The sequence below is a fragment of the Mobula birostris genome, chromosome 23, assembly GCF_030028105.1.
Source record: "Mobula birostris isolate sMobBir1 chromosome 23, sMobBir1.hap1, whole genome shotgun sequence".
Classification (NCBI taxonomy): domain Eukaryota; kingdom Metazoa; phylum Chordata; class Chondrichthyes; order Myliobatiformes; family Myliobatidae; genus Mobula; species Mobula birostris.
This window is the reverse complement of record NC_092392.1, coordinates 55338644-55366611: the sequence shown is the minus strand read 5'-3', so window position 1 is coordinate 55366611 and position 27968 is coordinate 55338644. Positions and strand designations below refer to the sequence as shown.

Here is a 27968-nt window from a genome sequence, read left to right as displayed (position 1 = left end):
CCTCCCACACCGCAAGCAGGAGCATTAACGCAGCTGGTAGAGCTGCTACCTCACAGCACCAGACACTTGGGTTCAGTCCTGACCTCAGGTGCTCTCCGTGGGGAGTTGGCACGTTCCTCCTGTGACTGCACAGTTTTCCTCCGGTTCCCTCCACATCCCAAAGATTGGTCGGTTAAAAGACTCCTCGTGTCTCATTGAGTGGCACATTCTGAGGAGTGGAAAGAGAGTTAAATGGGTTAGTGTAAATGGATGGATAATGGTCAGTGCAGTCTAGATGGACCAAAGGGCCTTTTTCTGTATTGTATCTCTCTGTGCCTCTAAGTTATGTGCTATTGGTCCGTGTTTGTACTAATGACATCTCTGAAACTCTGTTCATTTGGCAACCATGACTTGATAATTCATGAGAGAACAGAACAGTCATAAGGGAGCCTCCCATTGAGATCATAGAGTTTGTGGGTTAATGTGGAATACATGGACGTTGTGCTTTGATTAGCCCTGGTAGTTTGATAGCTGTGCGAGTTCCCAATCTCTTAAGTACAACAATGAAAGCAAATTATACACTGATGGTTACACATTTACATTCTTAAATTATTCTATTAATGTTCCTGTGCCAAGGTGCACATGAATGAATAGATTTATCAGATAATTATCTGTATCTCTCAAGATGTCAGTTGACATCCATTATAATCTTGTAAGGGTTGAACAGATTCAGCCAAAATAACTATTTGCTTAAATAGATTTTAGATTGTCAGAAATATTTTCTGTTGGGTGTGTGATTAAATGGTGGCTTGTCACCTGTGGAAATATGGGTTTCAATGTATTAAGCCTGCATTCATGAAGTGCCATTCCGTTCCTCAGAACATGTCAAAGTGCTTCACAGCCAATAAAGTGTGAATCCTGTTGTAATTTAAGAAACATGCCATCAGTGTGTACACAGCATGATTCCACAAGTGGAAAGATGATAATAATTTGACAACACACATCAAAGTTGCTGGTGAGCGCAGTAGGCCAGGCAGCACCTCTAGGAAGAGGTACAGTCGACGTTTCAGGCCGAGACCCTTCGTCAGGTCTAACAGAAGGAAGAGTTAGACAGCTTGCTTTAGTAATGAGTCAGCAGGTAGACACTGACCAGGGCACCAGGTGAAGTTCAATTACAGCTAGAGCCTTGTGCGTGGACACCTTTGCGGGTCAGAACTCTCTGAGCTGAATGGAAATGTCAGCCTGGATTTTGTGCTCATCTTTGTAAGGTGGGGCTTCAACTTTTCTATGTAGGTCAAGGGTTGACCTCAGATTATTTCTTTAGAAATTATGATCCATTGCCAGTCGTGAAAGTCTGACTTCACAAGGGGAACTCAGCAGGTCAGGCAACGTCTATGGAGCAGAACAGAGAGTTGACATTTTGGGCCAAGACCTTTCACCAGGACTCCTGAGTCCCGAAACGTTGACTCTTTATTCCCCTCCATTGATGATGCATGACCTGCTGAGTTCCTCCAGGATTTTTGTGTATCTTATTCTAGATTTCCTACAACTGTAGAATCCCTTCTAACTTCCCCCTTCCTCGCCTTCACTGCTACCTGGATTTTCCCAGTTCTGATGAAGGCTCTCCGTCTGAAAGCGTTAGCTGTTTTCTCTCTATCCATAAGTGCTGCCTGACTTGCTGACCAGCAATTTCCACTTTTATTCCAGATTTCTAGCACCTGCAGGTTTTTTAAAATTCCCTTTTCATGACGTGCCATTCTTAATACAGTCACAATAGATTGAAGTGCACAGCACACAGCTGTCAATAGAGGTGCTGAGTGGGGCTTCATTCAGCTTGGTTTAATATGTGAGTGTGTTAATGGAGAATAGGCAGCTGTCTGGCCCAGACTGCCACAAACTCAACAGCTGTGCTATTTTCATTGTTACAGGTGACAAGTTCAGCTCTTCTGCTTTACTCAAAGTGACAAAAGCACTCAGGGTAATGGCAGGTTGCTGGTGTTTGCTTGCTGTCTTCATTTATATTGAAGCTGCCATTCCTTTGAATGGCTTTACAGATGTTTCAGTTAGATTGGAAGTGAATCCTCCGAAACTAAACTGACAAAGTCGTGTGTGTGTGTGTGTGTGTGTGTGTGTCTGTATGTGTGCGTGTCTGTGTAAATGTATGTCAGTGTTTGTGCATATCTGCGTATGTATATGCTAGTATCTATCTTGTGTGTGTATGTCAGTGTATTTATATCTGTGTGTATGTATGTGTATATGCTATATCTCAGTGCATGTGAGTGTGTGTGCATCTGCTTATGAGTGTGTGCTTGCGTGTATGTTTATGTGTGTACGCATGTTTCTGTGTGTGTGTGCGTGTGTGTGTGTCAGTGCATGTGGATGTATGCATATGTATGTGGGTACTTATGTGCGTATGTATGTCTCTGTGTGCCTGTGTGTATGTATGTTAATACATGTGTGCCTGTGCATGTATGTATGTCTGAATGCATAGCTATACTGGTATGCACACACCTACTTATGAGTGTGTACTTGTGTGCCTGTTTATGTGTGTTCGCATATGTTTGTGCATGCGTATGTGTGTGTGTCTGTCTGTTTGTGTTTGTGTGCCTGTGTGTTGGTAGATTTTGTTACTTATTGAGGAACAGCACAGAATAGGCCCCCCTGGCCCTTCGAGCAATGCCATCCAGCAGCTCCCGATTTAACCCTATCCGAATCACGGGACAATTTACAATGACCAATTGGCCTACTCAGCAGTACGTCGTTGGACTGCGGGAGAAGACCGGAGCACCCGGAGTAAACCCACTCATCCCATCAGGAGGACATCAGAATTGAACTCTGAGCTCCAACACCCCGAGCTATAACAGCATCGCGTTAACTGCTGCGCTACTGCGGCACCGTAGATGGAGATGGTAAAAGAAAAATCGTGCTGTCACTGGGTATTAATGTTCTTTATCTGTGTTTGATTTAACAAGCCAGTCCTCATCGCCCAGCTCCCAGCCTTACTCTGGGGAAAATGCATGTTTAAACAATTCCTCCACTTCATCGTGACCCAGATTATTATTTTTTATTATTTTCCTGCTCTCGCAGTTTCCTTCTTATCTTTTTGGCCCCTCTGGTTTCCTGTGGCCGCGTGCCCCCCTCGGCTGACCTAGGGGGCAGATGTGTCACATCCTTTATCTTCGCACGGTGATGGCCTTGCATCTCCCCCGAGTCACTGTTGAGTTTTGCTGCCTCCGAATGCTTAGTGTGCCGCTGAAGTGGCTGTCAGGCCACTGCTGCCTCCATTGATGGTGCTGAGTGATGGTTATTGGCCTCTGTAATGGAACTCAATTCAAACAGCAAATAAGCTTTGAATCAGTGGACTGGATACAACAAGATGTCAGCAATTTAGTATGCACCAGCTCACTGAGGAGCATGTTTATTCTTGTGCACACACTGAAGCAATCAGAAGGACAAACTGGGTGTAATTGGACTGAAATTACCTAAAATCACATTGCCATTTCCAAGTAAACTTCCTTCGTGGTGAGCATTATATTTGCCATTATTTGGAGAATGACACGGTGCAACATGAAAGGAAGTACCTCGAGTGGGCTATTTCCCCCCTCTGACTTCCTATTAAGAATTAGTGGGTGGGGAAATTATAGCAAAGGAGACAGAAGTTCTCAGCTGCCTGATATCACTGATGAAGCAAAAAAGAGAAAGCCAGGCAGAAAATAAAACAGTGCTGGTCATTGTTTAATCGTGTTTAAATATAGAAAGTATTGCACAGCAAAAGAGTAAGCAGCAGAGGTGGCCGACATTTCCTTCCTCAGTTTAAAGGGTGAGGTTAAGAAACATGTTCTCTCATTTGTTAACCGCATGTTAAAATGTGGCCCTTAACTTCAGTGGCAGCTCAGCGTTGTGGGATCAGCTGGCTCTATGCTTGTTCTGGTTAGCAATCAGGAATATGGATCCTGTGGGTAGTCATCAGCGGTGGTTCCTCCCACCCCCCCCCCCCCCCACATGTCTAAATCTCGTCCGGTCCATGAGACCATAACACCATAAGACATAGGAGCACAATTAGGCCATTCAGCCCATTGTGACTACTCCACCACCCCATCGTGGCTGATTTATTATACCTCGCAACCCCACTGGGGTCCAGAAGGTCCAATTCTGCTTCTATGTCTTATGGTCTTATTCTCCTGCCTTCTCCCCATAACGTTTGGCACCCTCACTATTCAAAAAACTATCCATCTCCACTTTAAAGATACCCAAATAAGTAGGCCCCCATAGCCTTCTGTGGCATTGAATTCCACAGATTCACTATCCTCTGGCTCTGTTCTAATGGAATGCCCTTGTAGTCCGAGGTTGTGAACTCTGGTCCTGGAATCACCCGCTATAGGAAACATCCTCCCCACATCTGTGCTATGTCAGCCTTTCAATGTTCAATAGGCTTCAATGGGAAATCTCCCTCATTCTTCTAAACTCCAGTGAGTATAGGCCCAGAGCCATCAAATACTCTTCATATGTTTCATTCCTTGGGATCATTCTTGCGAATCTCCTCTATAACACCTCCAATGCCAGAAAATTCTTCTCAGATAAGGGGCCTCAAACTGTCCACAATATTCCAAGTGTGGTCTGACCAATGACTTCTCAACCTATTCCTCCTATTATTGCATGCTTCCCCACATACATTCCGCTCCAGCCCTCTATCACTCACTTTCATCCCCTTTCCCCTCTTTGGTTCGTTCGTTTACTACTGGTTCTCGTCATTCCTCCCATCTGGTTCTAGTTCCATTTGCCTTTCATCTCTCCCCTAATGATTCTATCACCCAATTGCTTGCTTGTCAGATTCCATTGTTGGTATTATTTGTCTCCCCTGTTTATCACCCTTCAGCAGCTGATACCACCTTCACTTTCCCCACCTAATTCCCGGTTACATCATCCTTTTCTCCTGTCTGTCTGCATAAATCGTGTTTCCCATCCTCACCACTGCCCTCTCCTCCTGCCTGTTACCCATTTTCACCAGTTCTTCCCCTGCCCTCCTGTGTCTCTCAACCTTTCTCCCTCCACTACCTTCTCATTCTCTAAACTCTACCTTTCCCCCGCTTTCCATCTGTCTCCTAGCACCTCCTCTCCCTCTCCCCATCCCTATAAATTATAATATTTATCGTGCTTAAAGGAAGGCTAATGAAGTAGTGTTCATGGGCTCTTCAGATCTCTGATGGCGGAGGGGAAAAAGCTGCTTCTCAATCGTTGAATGTGGGTGTTCAGAATCCTGCTCCACCCCGTTGACAGTAGAAGTGAGAAGAGGGCATATCTTTGGTGATGGGTGTGTCCTTTATGGCAGATGCTGCCTTCCTGAGACACCAGCTGTTGGATACGTCCTTGATGATGGGGCGGGCTTTGCCCATGATGGCTGATCTACCACACTCTTGTGATCCTGAGTACATCTATAGAAATTTGCAAGGTCTTTAGTGACATACCAAACTTCGCCAGACTCCTGATGGAGTAGAGCCACTGGCATGCCCCCTTCATGTGTCGGGCCCAGGGTAGCTCCTCTGAGATGCTGAAGTTGCTCACCCGTTCCACCACTGACCTCCAGTGAAGACCTTGTTCTTGTATGCCTCCCTATTGCCACCTGAGATCTTACCAACAACAGTGTTGACCTTTCCTCATGTAACCTAAGAAGGTATTTTCCATACCTGCGTTACAGAAGTGAATGCCTGCTTGATGTCATATAGAGTGGAGGAAGGGCAGGCATCATTCTCCGGTGCTCTGTGGGCTCTGCTCTGCGGGCTCTGCTCTGCAAGGTTGTGGGTCTGTTTTGACTCTCAAGCCGGAATAAAGGTCCAGTAACATGCTAGGAGGATCCACTGGAGCCACTGCCTTTTGGGTGAGATTTCTCACTGTCCTCGGGTGCAACTGTCACACCCCTTGCACATTCAAACAAAAAGAGGAACAGAGAAATGGGAGCAGGAATAGGTCACTTGCCACTTGACCCTGCTGTACTGTTCCCGATGATGGTTGATCAAACCTTGATCTTAATACTGCTTTTGCAAGCCCTACCCACAGTGTCCGGATTATATTCAATTGTACTTGAATCACTCTGGGTTATCTAGTTGACTACTGCCATTCAGAAAATGATTGGACCTTGTTGCAGTTACGGTTACCATTGGGTGATCCTGTTAAGAATGTGGCACTAATGAATTGAATTGAAATTTAACTGGTTAATAAATGCCACTGTAATTCGGAATTTAACTTAGAAAAGAAAATTGCTGCGGATACCCTGTTCAACACCAATTTATGACTCATCAATAGCTTGCCCACGACTTTGTGTTTGTGAGTACCTGGTTCTTGGCGTAAAGCAACATGACATGAATTGTGTCCGGCCCACAGTGAAGTCATTCTCAATAATGAAAAGCATGGAAGTTACTTTACTGTGAGAGTGTGTTTTTCTAAGTGATGTCCATTGCTCCCTTTACAGCAGTTGTATGCAGCCCAACTTGCAGCCATGCAAGTGTCTCCTGGAGCCAAGTTACACAGTATGTCGCAGTCCAGTCTAAGCAACACACTATCACCCAACAACATCCAGGGAGAGAAAGGCAGGAACAGCCCCCCACCCAAAAGCAAGGTACTGTGATCATTATTTCAGAGCATGATGACTTTCAACTAACTGTTAATGGGATGTCCTTTTGCCACAGTCTGATCCTTTACAAGCGTCTATCCAAAATGGAGGGAGAGTGGAGTAGTTTCATGGTGGCACACTGGTTAAATTGTTAGATTGGTGATCCAGACGTCTGGATTTAACTGATATGGGATTAAAGAAACACTGGTCCTGGATTAAGATTTAACGTTCTTCGGGAAGGAAATCTGTCTTTACCACCTTCAGCATGCGTCCGCCAATGTGATTGATTCTTAATTGTGGCTCTACTGCAGATAGTTCAGGACGGGCAATAAATGCTGATCTCTCCACTGATATAGACCAACACACACAGAATGCTGGAGGAACTCAGCAGGTCAGGCAGCATCTATGGTGGGGAATAAACTGGCAATGTTTCAGGCAGAGATCCTTCATCAGGACTGGAAAGGAACGGGGAAGAAGCCAGAATAAGAAGGTGGAGGGAGGGAAAAGAGTACAAGCTGACACTTGATACATGAAGCCAGGTGAAGGGGACTGTGGCAGGCAGGGGGTGTGAGGCCAGAGGCTATCAGGTGATAAGTGGAAAAGGTAAAGGGCTGAAGAAGATGGAATCCACTGATGCCCTGATCCTGAAAGATGAATAAATATAAATCTCCAAGCCAATTAATTGTTTTACATCTGTTTTATTTTCTGAAGAGACCCTCGTAAAACTGAGAATCCCTTACCAGTTTGGGAACTTCAGGTGATCCCATCGCATTATTTAATGGGGAGCTGGGAAATTCCCCTTGCTAGCATTCATTCCCCATGCAACACCAGCAAACAACTCATTTTCCATTGACAACATCTTGTGTTTAATCTGGGAGCATTGTTTCTCCTTGTAATAGAAATTTTACAAATAACTGATTGTGAGATGATTGGAAAGAATGAAGGTATAAACCAGAGAGAAAGGATCAGGAGTAAGTAGATGGGGAGATGTGGGAGTCACAGCTTGCAACGTAAACTTTAAAATAAAAAGCACTTCTAGTTTGAAGATTGTGGTAGAAGTTTGCAACCATTAGGCTCCCGAACCAGCATGATAACTTCACTCCCTTCAAGTTTGAACTGATTCCATAATCTACAGACTCACCTTCAAGGACTCTACAACTCATGCTCTCAGCATTATTTATTTGTTATTTGCAAAATTTGTCTCCTTTTCCACATAGGTTGCTTGTCAGAATCAGAATTAGATTTAATATCACTGGCATATGTCGTGAAATTTGTTAATTTTGTGGCAGCAGTGCAATGAAATACACGATAGATATAGAAAAACACTGAATTAACGTAAGTAGATATATATTAAGATAGTTAAATTAACATAAGTAGGACAAACAACAGAAATGAAAGAAGTATTGAGGGAGTATTCGTGGGTTCAGTATCCATTTAGGCATTGGATGGCAGGGGGGGAAGAAACTCTTCCTGAATCATTGAGTAGGTGTCTTCAGGCTTCTGTACCTCCTTCCTGATAGTTTGTCAGTCCTCATGTAAGCATTTTAAAATAAATTTTATTAGATTTCCTATGAAAACATACAAGAAAATGAATCTCAAAGTAGAAAATGGTAATATACAGTACAGTATACGTACTTTGACTTTGAAGTAACAAGCCCCACTAATTCACTGCTGATTCCAAAACCCAGCCATTGTATTTAAAGACTATCGCACCATTCCTAGTACAGTTTGTATAAAAAACTTGCTGGACATATATTTTGCCATAAGCCTACTTCCACCAGGGTCAATGGCACATATACTGTATGTCACCATATACTACCCTCAGATTCATTTTCTTGCAGGCATTTACAGGAAAATAAGGTTAACGTGTTAACCCTATCATAGCCTTCATTCACAATACTCACAACCTTCTACAGAACCACAGTGGAGACCATCCTAGCATGCTGCATCGCTGTGTGGTACCACTTCTCTAAACTGCTCCCGTTAACTATGGACTCACTGTCAAGGACCCTACAACTCGTGTTTTCAGTAATATTTATTTTTATTTGCAATTTTTATTCCATTGCACTTTGTCCGTCTGTATTTTTCATTCATTCTATTGTGTTGTTTTGTTTTCTGGTGAATGCCTGTAAGGAAATGAATCTCAGGGCAGTATATGGTGACATATACATACTTTGATAATAAATTTACACTAAACTTTCATACAATAGATCCCCTTTACTAAAACTGTGGTATTTGGGATATTTTGCCCAGAGTTAAAATATACCATCAATTTTCAATCATTTTCCAGATGTTGATCAATTTGGTTGTTTAAATCTCAGTTGTACCTCAACAGCACAAGTTTTCTTTTACTCCTTTCTCGTTTTTTGAAAACTTCCCCCTGGCCTTTAGTGTGTACTCACATTGAGCAGTTTGATGGAGTGAATGACCCCTCAGTGGACCTTGGATATTGTATATTTGAACAGCAGGCTGTAATATCTATGGGTCACATCAGGCAACGTAACTGGAATTCCGGCTCCATCATTCGAGGTTCCTGATCCCTGGTGTTCCTGACACTCACTCCAACCCCAGCTACAGTCAGAACCCCCAACACACACAGCACCCCAGCTCTGACTGGACATCCTCCTCGCCCTCCGGATTTCCAGCTTACTCTGCGCACTGTCGAGGGCAAGAGGCAGATGCTGGACTATCAGGGTTTCTGAGTCATTGCCAGATTGTTGGAGTTTTACTCCTACTCCATCGTCATCGTGGCTATCCTTCGAGGTTGAGGATGATGGTCTTCGTTCTGAAGAGGTGGCCCACAGAGTGAAGATGCCTGTGCGTGTATTTGTTTAACGTGTACTTGATGTTGCACTCCAAGAAGCACACGATACTTCACAAATCAACCAACTGATTCCAATGGCATGGAAACCACGACGATTGGAGCTGATGGATTTGTTGCAGCCTTCATCCGCCTTCACAGCCGTTAAGTTCGAAGTAATTTCGTCCGCCTGTTCCACCGTTGAGGTCTTGGTTGGATTGTTCTTTGTCAGGGACCCCACCCTCGACCTTACTGCCATGGGTGACCCTACCAGGAGCATAGATCCAGATGGCATAGCTCTTGGGATCTCAGGACCACACAAGCTTCTCCACCGCAACAAGGTGACAATCCAAGGAGAAGTACTCCTACTACCTCACTGGCAAAGGTTGTCTGAGATTCAAGGCACAGCAACAATGTTCACTTTAAGATTCCGATGAAATGCATTGTTTGCATTAACAATCAGCTCACATAGGGATGTGCTGGGGGCAGCCAACAAGTGTTGTCACACATTCTGGCATCAACATAGCATGCCCACTGTGCTCGGTCTAACAACACAGAATGCAACAAAACCAGCAACAAAAACAAAACAAACCCCTTTCCTCTCTCCCACCCACCCACACACACACACTGACAGTCCTCTAATGCAAAGATCTCCAGCCGCCTCAACTTCTGGACTTCTGATTGACCGTTGAACTCTGATCTTCAGTATTAGCTCCAGACTAGCCAATGGCGTGACCCAAACTCCAGGTGCGCCAACTAACTGGTCCTTGTGTCTCCTGCTCCCACGGACATATCTGAACCTGGGACAGCCCGACATCCACCCAAGCCGCATCGATCTTTGAGTGCAGAGTGAAGGCGTAGACTTGGGCTGTCCTTCATTCCTATGCTCACACCATTGGCCTACATGCATGGAGCGGAGCGGCGAAGTCACTGAACTTCGAATGCGGAGCATGAAGTGGAAGCTTGCCCTCTGACTCCTCCATATCACTGTCCCTAAACCCTATTCTGACCTCCTGCTCGCCCACATATCTGTCTGTTTGAGATGCTGTTCTAAGGGCAGCAAATTCCAACACATGCCTGGATTGCCAGGAATTGCAATGAAGTCGAATTGGCTCGTCCACCACAACATTAGTCACGGAATTGTAGCTATTTTCTCCCTAATAATTATGTTAATTTATGATGGATTGCTGCACTAATAGGCTTTTCTTTGTTGTAAAACTGTATTAAAGCCATAACTGAGGAATACCCTTTGTGACTTAGGAAGCTGGAGCCCTCTTAGCTCTGTAGCTTTTCACAGCATTTAAAGATTTGTCAGCATGAGTGTGTTGTGATGCCAAACATAGATTTTGCTGCTTCAACAAAGAAGAAATTATAAATTGAAGATTGATAGGTGATGAGATCCATGCAGAGCTCTATTGATTTTCATCTGGAGAGAAGAAATGTATATAAAATAGTCACAAAAACTCTTGAAACAGATCGGTGGATGTAATAAAGACCAACAATGACATTGATTTCATCTTTAATGTAACTAACTGCTTCAGGGCAGTTCACAACAGCAACTGAAACCATATTTCCATAGTAAGTCACTTAGAGAAGTATAAGGCCAAACTTGGTCAATGGGTGAAGTTTTAGGGAATGTCTTAAAGGAGAGGTCAAGAGATGAAAGCAGTTCTAGAGCGATGGATAAAGGGAGTCAAAGGCAGAGATGAAGGTAAAGGATGAAAAACCACTGAATCGTGGCTTTTATATGCCATGGTCAGAGGCCATTCAGCCCATCCTGTTGGTGTCAGTCAAAAAAGAGTCATCCAGCCTACTCCTGCCCTCCATTGGTCTACAGGTCAAGGCTCCATCAAGTGCATATCCAAATACTGTTTAAATGTGCTGCTCGAGGAACTCCTATAGGCGGCATCAGTGATCGGAGAAGCACAATCAACATTTCAGGTTGAAACATCTATCTGGACCCAAGACCGCCTCCAGCAGTCTGTTTTTCACTCCAGATGAAGGTTCTTGTTCCTCCATGATACTGATCAAAGGTGGTGAGGAATTCTTTCTTTTTCAGATGGAAGTTCCAGATCCCAGTGTGTCTTCTGGGTGAAAAGAATTCTTTTTTTCCATTTTCTCTCAAATTCTTTTACAAATTTCTTTAAATCTGCGCCTTGGTTATTAACATTGTTGCTAAGCAAAATGGATCCTTTCTATTTTTGTTGCCACCTCAATTAAGTCTCCTTTCAGTCTTCTCTCTTCAAAATAACACTATCCAACATTTTCCCATTGTTCCTCATGGTTGTAATTTTCTGGCCCAGGCCACATCCTATGTATTATTATGTATTATGTATGGCACTGTACTGCTGCTGCAAAACAACAAATTTCATGACATATGTCAGTGATAATAAATTTGATTCTGACTCTGATTCTCACATCCAGTCCTGTTTCCTCCGCAAACAGTCCAACAGTACAGAGAAAATTAACCAAGATGTTGCTGGGTCTGTAGAACATAGAAGATTGAGAGGAGATTTGATAGGGGTATACAAAATTATGAGAGGTATTAATAGGGTAAATACAAGCAGTTTTTTTTTCCACTGAGGTTGGGAGGGACAGAAGTCAAGGGTTAAGGGTGAAAGGAAGAGAAATTTAAGGGGAACATGTAGGGAAACTTCTTCACTCAGAAGGCCACGAGAGTATGGAACAAGGTTCCCACACAAGTGGTGCACGTGAGCTTGATTTCGATGTCTAAGCGAAGTTTGGATAGGTACCTGGTTGGTAGGGGAATGGAGGGCAATGGTCCTGCTGCAGGGTGATGGGAGTAGGCAGTCAAAATAACTTTGCCATGGACTAGATGGGCTGAAGAGCCTGTTTCTGTGCTGTACTTCTCCATGACTCTATGACTCCAGTGCAATACCAGCTTTCTGGTAATATAATAACCAGAATTGGACAGAGTACTCAGACCGTTGTCTAAGTAGTGTTGCATCCAATCCCCTTCCATGTCCTTGCTCTTATAAGGCTGTCATCTAGGCTAATCAAATAAAGCATCCCAACAGGACCTTATCGAACTGTCTTTGTACCCTAAAGATCTGCAGATAACAACTGAAGGCCCCTACATTCTCCCACACCACTCAACAGGTTCCCTTGCCTTGAACATGTCACCAAATGCATCACCTCACTTTTCTCCAGGTTAAATTCCACCGGTCATCTTCAGCCCAACAGACTCTATGTCAACCACTCAGCGATTTTTATATCATCTGTAAACTTCTTCGCCATGCTTCCTACATTTAAATCTATGTCATTAATAAAAAGCATGAGACCAAGTTCACAGCCCTGCAGTTAGTCTTCCTCTCCCTTGTCAGTGATTTAGACCCAATTTACAGCTCTCTTGGCTCTCACAATGTGTTTACCTTTGGGACAGTCTGCAGACTATATCAAACACCCTGCCCTTACTTTCTGCCCTCCTCAAGGAAATGTAGTTACCAGATAGACATGGGCTTCCCTCATCAAATCCATGCTCCCTGATCCAGATTAATCTGTGCTGTTCTAAATGGTTCATGCTGTCCCCCGGAATTGATCCCAATAATTTGCCCACCTATGAAGATGGATTAACTGGATTGTAAGAACCCTGTTCTTCCCTCCCTCTTTTTAAAAACAATGTTATAAACAGTTGCTTGAGCCTTCGGCACCAATCCTGTAATCAGACAGGGTTGACAATGGCGATTAGAGTCTCTTCAGTTTGCCCTTTTATTTCAAATAGACTGGGTTATATTTAATCTGGCTGTGGTGATCTATCCACTTTCAAAGATCCTAAAACTTAATACCTCTTTTTTGATGTTTATCCCATCCGTTATCTCACATTCATCCTTCTTTTCTGTGACTTAAGAATCAACCTAGTTTATGGAGAGGGTCACAAAGTATTCATTCAGAACCTTACCCACACTTGCCCACACACAAGTTATCTTTTTTTGTCCTTGAAGGCTGTAATATTTTCTTGGAGAACAAAGAGACTGCAGATGCTGAAATATGTAGCGTCCATCTGCTGGAGAAGCTCAGCCACTCAAGGAATGTCTGTGGAGGGAAAAGGACAACACTCCATTTCCCTCCACAGTTTCTTCCTGACCCACTGAGTTTCTCCAGCATCTTCTTTGTTGTTCCTAACATTTCCTTTCTTATTCTCTTGTTGTTTATGTATTTGTGAAGAATCTTTAGATTTTTCTTCCCAATGGAAACCTTCCTCCACTCCATGAATTCTGTCTACACTTCCCGCTGCCTTGGTAAAACAGCCAACGTAACCAAAGCTTCCACCCACCCTGGATGTTTTCTCTTCTCCCACTCCTCCTCCCAAGATACAAAAGCCTGGAAAGATACCACCAGGCTCAAGGACAGCTTGTATTCCACTCTAATAAGACCATTGAGTGATTCCCTAGGATGATAAGATGGACTTGCGACTCACCTCTACCTTGCACATTATTGTCTGCCTGTACCTTTCTCAGAAACACTATTCTGAATTATGTTATTATTTTCCATTGTTTTCTCTCAATGCACTGTTGTAATGAATGGATCTGTATGAATGGTATGCAAGAGATGTTTTTCACTGTGCCTCAGTACATGTGATAGTAATAAACCAATTTACCAATTCTCTCTGCACCATGTCACTGGGGGCTTTGGGCTTGACAGTCTCACCCATTTCCTTTGTGTGAACATGTTAACTTTTTGGATCTCTTTCAATGATTTAACCTTTCTTATGGGCTATTTCTATAAGGAAGACCCAAAGGGTTATTGGCTTGTAGTAGCCAATCCACTTTAAGGATATTAAGCTTGTAGGAACAGAAGAGACCAGGCCCACTAAGTCAGCTCTAAGTAATTGCACCTGAGCCATCTTCTTAATTTCATTATTTCCTTTCTATTACAAAAATCCAAGATCTCATGCATTACTTTTTGAATGAAAGAGCAAGGTTAAAGAACATTACAGCTGACTCCTGCTCCTATCTACTCTCCATTCTTCTGTTCAGTTTTGAGTCTCCAGTTCTCCCAAAATCTGCATGGTTACCAGGACGTGATTTCTTGATTTCCACTTTGTGGTCCAATGGCAAGGAGACATGATGACTATCAAGCAAAAATTGAATGCATTTAGAGAAAGACTGGATTGTCCTTCAAATATAGTGTCACCTAAATAGCACAGAATAATAAGAGTTAGTGTAGATTTACTCAACAGTTATGATGTTACTTGAAATTAATAAATTTGGGATTACATTAGAACATCTTGAGCATTTAAGGACATAAGATTCAGCTGCTGTGATTGTTTCCTAAGATGCTGATGATAGGTTAGAATTTATTCAGCGATTAAGGGGACAAGTGACCCCTGGGAAATCTGTGACCTTCACCACACAAACACCAATTTGACATGAATGACCAATAACTCAGCTGTAGGAACTTGCATCGGCCTCAGATGCTGAAAGAAAGCAAGTTATTCTCAATGCAAAATCTGAAGTCCTAATCTATCCTCAGAGTTCTTGTGGGTCAAAAATTGTGGGTTAAGTTTAAGAATGTGATCATAAAAGTTTAGCCTGACACCATCCTGTGAGACTTTATAGAAATTTATTTGTTCATCGCACGCCAAAACATACTGTTCATCCTTGATTTCCTTTGAACTTCGGAGACAGCTGAAAGTCAACTGCAGCCTTTTTCATCCTAATGACCAAGTCTGGTTATTTCACAGTTGTCATTATGCAGTTTTGATTGTTAATTTCCATTCAGGAATTAGTTAATTCTTTAAGTTGAAGCTCCCCACCAGTTGCGTTCGGATTCCAACTCCCAGTTTAGAGCACCGATCCGGACCCCAGACCGTGGCTCCACTGCTGTGCTGAGGACGTGCTGTCCTCTCGGGGGGCGGGGGGGGGCCCACATTTCAAAGAGGCATCAACCAAGGGCCAGATCACTCTCTCAAGCACTTCAGAATCAGAATCAGGTTTACTATCACTTGACATACAGTATGTTGTGAAATTTGGTGTTTTGCAGCAGCAGTACAAGACAATACATGCAAAATGCTGTAAATTACAATAAAATATTACCATTGTAGTTAAATAAATAGTGTAAAAAACAAAAATAGTGAGTTAATGTTCATGGGTTAATTCACTATCAATTTAGAAATCTGATGCCAGAGAGGAAGAAGCTGCTCCGTAAACATTGAGTGTGTGTCTTCAGGCTCCTGTACATCTGCTCTGACGGTAGTAACAAGAAGAGGGCATGTCCTGGGTTATGGGGGTCCCTAATGATGATACTGCCTTTCTGAGGGAGAACCCTTTGAAGATACCCTTGGTGGTGGGCGGGGGGGTGGGGGGCGGTGATGCTCGTGCCCATGATGGAGCTGACTGAGTTTGCAACCCTGTGCAACTTTTTCCCATCTTGCGCAGTGCCCTTTCCAGACCAGATGGTGACACAACCAGTGAGAGTGATCACCATGGTACATCTGTAGAAATTTGGTAGAGTTTTTGGTGATATACCGCATCACCTCAAACTCCTAATGAAATTCAGTTTTTGTAAACAATCCTATTGCATAATGTCATGTAGCCCCCCTGGCCAGCCTCAGGGTCGCTCGGCTCGCTGTCGTCTAGGGAAACAGCCCTCGGCCCCGGCAGACTGGGTAATTAGTTTGTGTGGATGCTGTGTGATGTACCCCACCCCACCCAAATAACAGACAATACATCAGATACGAATAAATGATTTACAGTTTATAGATATTACTGGAACTATATAATTAATAGAGAATAAAATATAAAAGGAGAATAAAAGGTGCCACACTTATCAAACTTCAATCTCTTCATGCACAAAACAGTTGGAGCTCAAGGACCTTCTTCTTCACCCTGAGTCTCCCCTCGGACCACCTCGACCGGCCGTCTGGGACCAACAACGGTGGTCGACCAGACGCTCCACACGAGTCCGTCTCCGTCTCCTCTCCTCGCTGAATGCCCCGCTCGGTGTCCGAGCCCGTTAGCAGACTCACAGCACCTGCTCCATCCTCTGTCTCTCTCTCTCCCGCCTTCTGCCTCAAAACCCCACGCATACAAATCTTCCAGATACACCAAAGTCATAACAACTATCCCAATTGGTTCATAACATCCTCTTATTACCCCCTAACCCACAACAAGCTGTTAGCGCAAAGCTTTCTCAGCGTTTAACGTAATAAAGAAGCATTCCCAAGTATAACGTAACAAAGAAGCCATTTTAATTAGCCTACACAGTAACATAAGAGACGAAACCCCCTTACACTCAAAAAAGACTGGAGGAATTATCCTGACGTGTACTTATCCCCAAATAACATTACTAAAGCAAATGACTTGATCGTTATCACAGCAGTTTGCAGGAGCTTTCTGTGCACAAGTTGGCTGCTGCATTTCTTAAGTGACTAAAGAGGCAGCAGTGCAAAAACATGTGTCATTAGACAAGAAGCCATTCAGGGTATCATGAAAGTGAGGTGAAAGGCAGGTTAGAAAAGTATTAATTATTTTCCATGGAAGTCCATTGTTTGGAAAATTGGGTCACTTGTGTGATTACATCTTGAGGGATGGACAACCAAAACTAACAGAAATGACACTGAAGCATTGAGGGTTCTGGTAAATGGAGGTGAGTGATTTTAGGATAGAGATCAGCCATTATCTAATGGAATGATTGGACAGTGGGATTAATTGCTCTTTTCCATTCTTCTGGTACCAACTGTCCTACATTCCAGGAACCTTGCTGATTACGCACTGTAACAAATGGGCCATAAGGACAAGATGTTGCTTCTCGTTGCACTCCACCCCCACCCTCTCGATGAACTAATTGCCATCTTATTAATCAGTCCAGGAGTGTTTCGGTACAGCTGCCAGAGGAGCTTTATCTGATTCAGTTGCTCCGTCATGTGAAAGCCCCATCTTAATTTGATGCAATTATTTCATCAAGAGAATGATATCAGCAGACTGATTAATTTATAAAGCATGTTTTTGCAACTGAATGTACCTCTTTGATTCTCATTATGCGCACTGATAGTGGCAAAATTAGTATTTATGAAGAAGGCTGCCAAATCTTCTTGTTTATTGGTTTTTTGAGCCATAAGCCACATCAGTTAATAAATACTTGCATTCTTTGTGATGAGCTCTGGCTGTTCCTTCCACACTGACTGTATGGGTTTTCACTTTGTTTTTGTTTTAGGATGAGGCGACACAGCCACTGAACCTCTCAGCCAAGCCGAAAACTTTTGATCCCACAAAGTCACCGGCGTCACCGAGCTCCCCACCGATCCCCACTCTGAAAGCCAGCACAGGTCCTGGCCACCTCAAGCCCGCCATCTCCACCACGTTAAGCGGCACTCCTGGCCGAATGACTTCAATAGGTACGTCATCCATCCGGTTAGTTCGTGCACTGTGTGTTTGGGCATGTCTCTGTTTATGTTGGTGTTGTATGTTCATGCACTATGTATCTGTCTCTGTGTGCACTTTTTGTACATGAGTGCATGTGTATGCGCTCTGTGTATGCATGTGTGGTCTTTGTGTGTGCATCTGCACAGGGTTCTGTGTGGTAGAGTGGATATATATATCTGCACTTGTTTTTGTGTGTACGTATGTGGGTGTGTTTTGTGTGTATATGTGCATGTTCTGCATGTGTTTGTATGTGCTTGCGCATGTGTGTATATGTATGTGCGTGTTGCATGCGGATGTGTGTGCATGTACATATGTGTGTGTTGTGCAAGTGTGTGTGTGTGTTTGTGTATGTTTATTTCTCACTGAGTCAGATGCTTTGCATTCCAAAGATGGCCCAGCTGTGCATTGCTTCCAGTGATCTGCACATCAGACAAAATCGCTGGGTTTGTGTTGCTGACAACCACCCCCTGTATCCCATTCTCTCCTCCACCTTAGTGGTTAACTCCATCCAACATCACAATTGCCATCAGTGAATGTACCCCTGGTAGTTGCTGGTACTCACCCAAGAACCATCATCTCTCTCCTCTTACTTCCCCTGCTCCAGCACCCTATCTCTTTCTTACACACCACCATATCACATCATTCAGTCTGCATGGCAACTGTGTCTCATGCTTCAATATTTCCCTGCCTTCCTCAGAATTGTTACACTCTATAAGAGCTGCTGTCTCATACCTATGACTTCCTGGGTTTGATGGTGACCTGGGTGCTGTCTATGTGGAGTTTGCACGCTCTTCTTGTGGTGGCAGGGCTTCCCCCGGGTGCTCCAATTTCCTCCCATATCCAAAGATAGGTTGGTCAATAATCTACAATGAGCTAGCTGCAGGAGAGTCTCAGTGAGCTGATCAGTATCTGTGGGAGGAAAGGGTTTATCAATATTTTGGGTCAAGACCCTGCACTGGGACCTGCTACAGAGTTTCGACCTGAAATGCCAACCATTTCTTTACTTTCACACATGCTGCTCAACCCACTGAGTACTTCCAGCAGACTGTGGCTCCCGATCCCAGTGTCTACAGTCCCTTGTGTCTCTGGTCAATAGGTTAACTGGTCTTAGTAAATGGCCCCTGGTCTGTGAGTTAGTGATAAAATCCCGTTGGAGGCAGGAAGTGTTTGATTGGGATGCAGGCGTGGTAAATTAGAATTGGTGTAAATGAGTGCTTAATTGTCAGTTTAAACTTAATGGGCCAAATAGCCTGGACCCTTTTTCTCAACTCTTCCCTCCCGCCTAAGGATGGAGGTGAGGGAGCCTTAGGTCCCACACCACCAGATTCAATTCAAGCACAGATATTATCCTTCAACCATCAGGCTCCTGAACCAACATGGATAACTTCACTCACCTCAACTCTGAACTGATTCCACAGCCTACAGGCTCACTTTCAACTCATGCTCTCAGTATTGCTTATTGATCTTTTTTCAATTATTTGTCTTCTTTTCCACATTGGTTGTTTGTCAGTATTTATTCATGCAAAGATTTTCACAAATTCTATTGTATTTCTTTATTTTCTTGTGAATGCCTGTAAGAAAATGAATCTCTAGGTAGTATATGGTGACACACTGCACACATACTTGGACAATGAATCAACTTTCACTTTCACCTCTCCACTGCTGCACGCTGCCAGATTCAGCTGCTAGCAGCAAACCACAGTCGTGTTTCTGAACAGTTCAGGTAGAGATGTATAAGATGATGAGAGGAATTGATCATGTGGATAGTCAGAGGCTTTTCCTCAGGGCTGAAATGGCTAACACAAGAACGCATAGTTTTAAGGTGTTTGGAAGCAGATACAAGGGGGATGTCAGGGGTAAGTTTTTCAAACAGAGAGTGGTGGTGTGTGGAATGCATTGCCAGTGAAAGTAGTAGAGGTGGATACAATCGGGTCTTTTAAGTGACTCTTAGGTAGGTACACGGAGCTTAGAGAAGCAGAAGCTATGCAGTAGGGAAATTCTAGGCAACCTCTGGAGTAGGTTACATGGTCGGCACAACATTGTGGGCCGAAGGGCCTGTAATGTGCTGTAGATTGTCTGTGTTCTATGTAAACTTGACAATACAGTGAGAGGGCAGGAGGTCCCACTCACAATTGAGTTGCATCTTATGATATGAATCCTGACTTTAACGATGCTTGGGGCATGAAGTAGCATGTTGGGAGAAAATCCAGGTCAATTCTTTTCCTGTGATGTTACAGCAGCTGCTATTTACTTTTGTTTTGTTCACTTTTTCTTGTACTTGTAAAAACTTGCAGAGAGGCATGCAGGATAAAGGTGGAGGAATGTAGGTGATTATTGTTCGCTGTAACTCATTTATGACTTTTCCCACAGCTCTACAGGGTAGAAGCATTTTCAGACTAAAAGGTCACAGCATAGATTAGGAACATATTATTATCAGTTACGGTGCTTTTGTGTGAGACAAAGTGAAATACTAAGAGTTTGAGCTTATACAGAGTAGCAAAATGGCACAGGCATAGTGCTAATGCCTCAAAGCGCCAGAGCTCAGGGCTTCCTTCTTTTAGAAGAATAAGGGGCCATCTCATTGAAACCTGTCAAATATTGAAAGGCCTAGACAGAGTGGACATGGAGATGTTTCCTATAGTGGGAGAGTCTAGCACCAGAGGGCACAGCGTCAGAATAGAAGGATGTCCTTTCAGAACAGTGATGAAGAGGAATTTCTTTCGCCAGAGGGTGGAGAATCTGTGGAATTCATTGCTACAGATGGCAGTGGCCATCATTGGGTATATTAAGAGTTGAGGTTGAGAGATTTTTGATTTTTAAGGATGTCAAAGACTAAGGGGAGAAGGCAAGAGAATGGATTGAGGGGGATAATGAATCAGCCTTGATAGAATGACTGATCAGACTCAATGGGCTGAATGGCTAATTCTGCTCTTGTGTTTTATGGTCTGCTGTCTCCGGTGACCCCGGTTCCTGTCTCCTGGTATTGTCTGTGCGGTGTTTGCACTTCCCTCTATGACATCTCACTGTTTCCTTCCTTATCTTAAATGTGTTTTGACTGGTTCAATGGCCTTTGCAACCTACCTTGTAGTGCAAGGTAACATCCAAAAGTATCAAGGAGGAGTTGATGTGAGAGAGAATGAGGTGGTATTGGTATAAAAGCAGACGGAGATTCTCCTTTGTGGGATTGCTTCCCTGGATGTGATCATCCAAATGGATTTTTTTCTCTGATGTTATGACAGCCTTTCACACTCTTAGGACATTTTAATGAGTAACATGTAGTTATTATTACCATAGCGTCATAGAGTAATGCAGTATGAAAATAGGCCCTTCAGCCCATCTTGTCCATGCTGGCCATGGTGCCCACCAAGCTAGTCCTATTTGCCAGTGCTTGGCTCATATCCCTCTAAACCCCTCCTCTAAAATATTTTAAAATATTATTGTATCTGCCTACATATTATTAGATTAGATTATGAGGACACGCAGTCCTCTTTTATTGTCACTTAGTAATGCATGCATTAAGAAATGATACAATGTTCCTCCAGAATGATATCACAGAAACACAAGACAAACCAAGACTAAAAAAACTGACAAAAACCACATAATTATAACATATAGTTACAACAGTGCAAAGCAATACCGTAATTTGATAAGAACAGACCATGGGCATGGTAAAAAAATTCTCGAAGTTTCTCGAGAGTCCCATCATCTCACGCAGACGGCAGAAGGAAGAAAAACTCTCCCTGCCATGAGCTTCCAGCGCCGCAAACTTGCCGATGCAGCACCCTGGAAGCACCCCACCACAGCCGACTCTTGAGTCCGTCCGAAAACTTCGAGCCTCCGACACCAAGCACCGAGCACCATCTCTGCCGAGCGCTTCAACCCTGGCCCCAGCAACAGGCAAAGCCGAGGATTTGGGGCCTTCCCCTCCGGAGATTCTCGACCGCACAGTAGCAGCGGCAACGAAGCGGGCATTTCAGAAGTTTCTCCAGATGTTCCTCTGTGCTTCTCACATCTATCCCCATTAAATCAGCCCCTATTTAACAAATACGATATCATTTCGGAGCGGCCGCGCGCGCTGCGTCACGCCACCATCTTCTCCTCCCCTGCTATATAGACACTATCCTGTGATTGAAGAAATTCACCCTTAGCTCCCTTCTAAATCTTTCACCTCTCACCTTAAAATGATGTCTTCTAATTTTTAGTTCCCTTTCCTTGGGAAAAGGACTATGTGAATTCACCCTCTATAAACCTCTCATGCTTTTGAACACCTCTATAACATCACCCTCAATCTTGTAGGTTTCAAGCAAAGAAGTCCAAGACTGCACAACTTCTCACCAGAACTCATGATCCCGAATCCTAGCAATATCTTTGTAAAACTCCTTCCCAGTGTTTTTTTACTCCACAATGAGAAAAAAATACAATGCTAGTCTTCACTCAGCAGTGCTGGACAGGCAACAATATAACTGTGATGTTCTTATTGATATTGGTTGGGGATAAATATCAGCTGGGAACGGAGGATAATTAAATGGAACCGTGGGATCATTGGGGTTTCTGTGAAAGTTTAGACACCAGCTAAACATCGCAACTGAAAATTATCATCTCTGTCACACAATACAGTACTCCCATGTTGATGGAAGTTCTGGATACAAAGAAGGTTTACAAGAATCATACTAAAAAAGGCACAAAGATGAACATACCAGGACAACAAATGACTGAGTTTCTTTTACCTTGAGGTGGAGGTTTTTAAAAAAAAGAACACTACAACACAATACAGACCTGTCAACCCACAATATGGTGCCAACTTTCTACTCCTATCTAAGATCAATCTAACCCTTCCCTCCCTCATCACTCTTTATTTTACTATCATCTATGTGCCTATCTAAGAGACTGTTAAATGCCCCTGATGAATCTCTGCCACACCCCCTGGCAGCGTGTTCCACGCACACACATTCTCCGTCAAAAACACACCTTTGTCATTCACCCTACACCTTCCTCCTGTCAAGTTAAAATTATGCCCCCCCCCCCAATATATTAGCCATTTCCACCTGGGAAAAAGTTTCTGGCTTTCAACTCAATCTTTGCTTCTTATCATCTTGTATGCCTCTACCTAGTCACCTCTCATCCCACTTTGCTCCAAAGTGAGGAACCCTAGCTTGCTTAACCTATCCTCATAAGACATGCCCTCTAATCCAGGCAGGATCCTAGTAAATTTCCTCTGCACCCACTTTAAAAGTTTCCACATCCTTCCTAGGATAAGGCTATCAGAACTGAAGATAATTTTCCAAGTTTGGTCAAACCAGGGTTTCATAGAGCGGCAAAATTATCTCCTGGCTCTTGAACGGAAGCTCCTGACTAATGTAGGCTAGCACACTGTACACCTTCTTAACAACCCTATCAGCTTGCATGGCAACTTTGTGGGATCTGTGGATGTGGACCCTAATATCCCTCTGTTCCACACTGCTAAGAATCCTGCCATTATCCCTATATTCTGCTTTCAAATTTGACCTTCCAAGGTGCAGACTTGATGAAGGCTTTTGATAGAGTGGATGCAGAAAGGTTGCTTCTGGCTGTGAGAGAGAGTTTATTGATCTAGATGGTCATCAAGAAATCCAGTAAGGGTTAGTGAAACTTCTTTGCCAGCGAGAGGTGTTAATATAGAAATGGTCTTCATGGAGAGTGACCAAGGCAAATGGTATGGATGTAGGTAAAGGAGAGGCTGAGCAAGCTTCTGATGCAGAAGGGGATGAAGCTGAGAGATTTTTTTGAGGAAAGATGGACAGGAGGATTGAGTGGAGCATAAGCCTATATAGGTTGGTTGAGCCAAAGACCTGGGCCTATGGTGCATGCTGCATTTAGAATAACTTTGATCTGGGGGTCAGGATTCTGGTGTGGGATAGTGACAACAACCCAGTGAGCCATTAATGAATTTTGCTCAAAATACCTTATGACCGATAAAATAAACTTTTTTTACACCAGAAAGTGCATCAGAATCATCTGAGCATCTTAGTATCTTCCAAATCTAATGAAGCATAGGTTTGGGACAGAGTATAAACTCTCTTTCAAATCATGTCTCACTTTTAGCCAATTTGTAAATTTAATAATTAGCATGCAGTTGGAAGAATTGTACATTGCTCCTTTCGATAACAGGGTGAGGGATTTGTCTGTTCGTTCATTGGGTTTTGTTGGAATTTTGAAAATGTCAGGAATCTACACTGTTGGCTCAACAGTAGGTTGTGGGTTCAAGTTCCAATGCAGAGGAACTACACATGCAACTCAGACTAATACTTGCTGTGTGGCATTAAAGTCATATTGTGCCTCATTGTTTGATGTCTTAGCTGATAAACTGAAGCACCCAATTGCAATTAGGTGGCCAAAAGGGTGAAGGAAAGAAAGCAATGGGACCCATGGTTATCCCTCAGAAAAACAGAGAGACTTGTTGCAGTTTGTAGGAACTTACTCTGTGAAAGACTGGTCACCAATTTTTCTATGTAATTTGGAAAATGCTCTGAAGGATTATCAGGAGTCTGCACCATAGAAGACTTTTGAAATCCAAGATCTTTTTAAGATGATTTGTAAAGATGATATTTTTTTTTACGTCCCTAATTTATTTACTGTTTTGTACTGGGTTACACTTGGGGACTGAACTTCACTTTTGTGGCAGCAGAGAGAAGGCCAGTGATCCTCTTTGTGCCCAACAGGACCTCCTAATAAACGAACCAAAAAAAACCCAGAAAATCGCAGGTGCTGGAAATCTGAAATAAAGGCAAGTTTTGTTGGAAGTACACAGAGGGTCAGGCAGTATCTGTGGAAAGAAAAAGAGTTAATGTTTTAGGTTTTTGACCCTCCATTGGAACTTAGGAGTTAGTTCTTTTTCAATCCACTGAGTAAATCCAGCATTTTCCGCAGCAAAGTGATTTTATTTGATTGAGATTCAATTAAATGGGCCTGGATATTGTATATCCTTATAAAACCTGCTGTGCAGGCTGACATGGAGAAAACAATGACTGAGGACTAGATGACACAGAAATTTCAAACCTTTAGGAGAAGGTAGGCTCCACAAACGATTATTCACAGTTTGTATTCACTAAAGTTTAGAAGAACGAGAAAAAAATCAAGTTGAAACTAACAACATTCTTACCAGACTGACAAATAATCTGCTAGAGGAACTCAGCCGATCAAGCAGCATGTCAGACTGAAGAAGTTATCAATGTTTTGGGTCAAAACCCGGCATCAGGACTGAGTATGAAGATGGCCTGTGTAAAGAAAACGGTTGCTGAGCAGAAGGATTTAGGAGTACAGGTACATAATTTACTGGAAGTGGTGTTGGTGATAGGCTGGATAGAGAAGACATTTGGCATGCTGGCTTTCATCAGTCAGGGCATTCAGTTTCAATTGTTCCATTTCAATTGTACAAGACATTGATGAGATCACACTTGGAGTAGTGTGTTTAGTTTTGATTATCCTGTTAACCTTAGGACTCACACCACCAGGCTCAGGAACAGTTATTGCTCCTCAACCATCAAACTCTTGAACCAAAGGAGATAACTTCATTCATCTACACTTGCTCCATCATTGAAATGTTCCCACAACCTGTGGGCTCACTTTCAAGGACTTTTCATCTTATGTTCTTGATATTTATTGCTTATTTATTTATTATTACTATTACTTTCTTTTTGTATTTGCACAGTTTGTTGACTTTTGTACACTGGTTGAATGGTCAAGTGGTTGCGGTCTTTCATTGATTTTATTATGGTTATTATTCTAAGGATTTACTGAGTATGCCCACAAGAAAATGAATCTCAGGGTTTATATGTGACGTATGTGTACTTTGATAATAAAATTTACTTTGAAGTTTGAAAAGATACTATTAAAATGGAAAAAGTGCAGAAAAGATTTAGGAGGATAATGCCAGAACTTGCAGGCCTGAGTTATAGGAAGAAGTTGGGGAGACTTGACGTAATTCCTTGGAGTTTAGGAGATTGAGGGGTGACCCTTTGGATGTGTATGAGAGGTAAAGGTGGGGTAATATACACAGACTTTTACCCAAGGAAGGGACACTAAAAACTTGAGGGCATAGGTTTAAAGTGAAGGATGAAAGATTTAAAATAGAGCTGACAGCCAACTTCTTCATGCATACATGGACTGAGCTGCCAGAGGAAGTGGTTAAAACAGGTACAGTAATGACATTCAAAAGATATTTGTGTCGGATAGGAGGGGTTTAGAGGGATATGAGCCAAATGTGGGAAATTGGGATTGACTTGGATGAACTTTTGGTCAGTTTGCATGAGGTAGGATGAGGGGATCTATCACTGTATGATTCTATAAAAGGCATAAAGATGAATGGCAAAAGAACAAGAATACGATGTAGAGACACAGGATCGGCCATGGTTATAGTGAGTGATGGGGTGAATTAAACGGCTTGAGTGGATTTTACCCTTATGTCTTTTTTACTATTGTCCTGAAATGTTGGTAATTCTGTTTATGGAATTAGGGAAGACTGAGAGTCTTTTTAAATGTGTCTCCTGAAATTAATTTTCTAAAACTTAAGATTCATGGCATGTTCTCTCACTTGTTTACCCAAGTTAGCGATCCTATCTTTCTCTTCCACCGCATTCCAGACATCCTCTCCTCCATCACGTCCTCGGGTTACTTGAACGACCATGACGCCATGGCGAAAGCAATCCAAGAAGCCCGACAAATGAAGGAACAGCTTCGCAGAGAGCAGCAGGCACTCGACGGGAAGGTTGCAGTCATTAACACCCTTGGCCTAAATAACTGCAGAATGGAAAAGGTCAGTGTGAATGTCTGGGCATCCACATAGTGTGATTCATTTTCATCGGAAGTCCTGTTCATTTTATTGCTGCTTGGTTGTGTTTTCTGTAACAATGCCTCTTTTTATGAAGAGAACCAAGCACAGTCCCAAGGTTCACAACTCCTCCCCACTTGATCACAGTTAATGAAAGTTAACATCTGATTCAGACTAGGACGTGCTATTTTTAGTACAAAGGATTCAGAAATAAGTGGAATTCAAAAGACTCAGCATCAACTTTGTTTACATATTTGAGAGAAGATATTGCCTAATTTAGTTTGGACTTACTAATTAAATTTGTTCATGCTTTGCACCAAATAACATTATTATTTACAGCCCAGATAGAGATTTTGTAAAGTGTGCATTAGCCTGTAAAACATATTGTTGCTGCTATTTTTGCAATCCTGAGACTTCTCTTTTAAATAATGTGTATTTTTAAGCAGAGACTAACAAATAGAAATCTCAGTGACTGCCACAGCTGCCCTGTATACCGTGATCCCATTTAAAAGCTAGAAGTGACATGCTAATAATGTATTTATATAATTACTGACCTATTGGAGAATGAGATTTCAATAAGGCTTCGGCTGTTTGTTTTAAGAAAGTGAAAGAATGGGCAAAAGGACACAGATGGCAGCTTACTGGATGTGACTGTGAGATTCAGGAAATGTCATTTGGGTAATGAGCTGTCAGAGTGAAAGGAAGATTGCTGGAAACAAGTGATGTAACAATAAAGGGAATCAGATTGTAATTTGTGCTTCTGCAAAAATATTTTAAGTACGAACTCTGAAGGCGTGTACATTACCAGCAGGGAAGTTATTGACCCTGTTTAGTTCTCCTTGAACTGTTGGTTCTTGCAGCCACCGTGAACCTCTGCAGGATGGGGACAGTTTCTGGGACACGTTCCCCAGATGCAGCAATCAAAGGGCAGTAACCATGAAAGTTGTGCGACCAGAGGGGAACTTCCCATGGCAAGTACTTCCCCACAATACATTCGTTTTTTAGGGGTCCGAGAGGCTATTGCGGGTAGATAAGAGTGAATTATGATGGGAAAATGGAAACACGTATTGGCCAAGCTGGCCAAAGATCGAAGAGCTCCTTCCCCAAAGGATGCTGGTGAACCACTGGGACTTATATTTTGCAATGAGGCCCATGATGGAGCTGGCCGAGTTTACACCCCTGTGCAGTTTTTTTTACAATCCTGTCCAGTGATCCCTCCAGACAGTGATGCAACCAGTTAGAATGCTCTCCTCAGTTTAACCGTAGAAATTTGCTAGAGTCTTTGGCTATACTGTGGAGAAATAAATCAGCTAATTACAGCATTTAGCATGGATAAGCTTAAGGCAATGCTAGATAAGTACCTCAGGGAGAAGTATGTACGTGTAGATGAAA

The 27968-nt window shown here is 42.9% G+C and overlaps 1 protein-coding gene across 6 annotated transcripts in view; it reads left to right on the top strand.

Annotated features, from left to right (window-relative positions):
• Positions 1-27968, top strand: part of sox5 (SRY-box transcription factor 5) — a 394349-nt gene that overhangs the window by 298056 nt on the left and 68325 nt on the right. For all 6 annotated transcript variants that reach the window (XM_072241132.1, XM_072241133.1, XM_072241130.1 and 3 more), the window contains 3 exons: positions 6446-6592; positions 17562-17742; positions 26389-26561. In XM_072241132.1, the coding sequence (XP_072097233.1) occupies positions 6446-6592; positions 17562-17742; positions 26389-26561 (501 nt within the window). The remainder of the gene's footprint in view (positions 1-6445; positions 6593-17561; positions 17743-26388; positions 26562-27968) is intronic.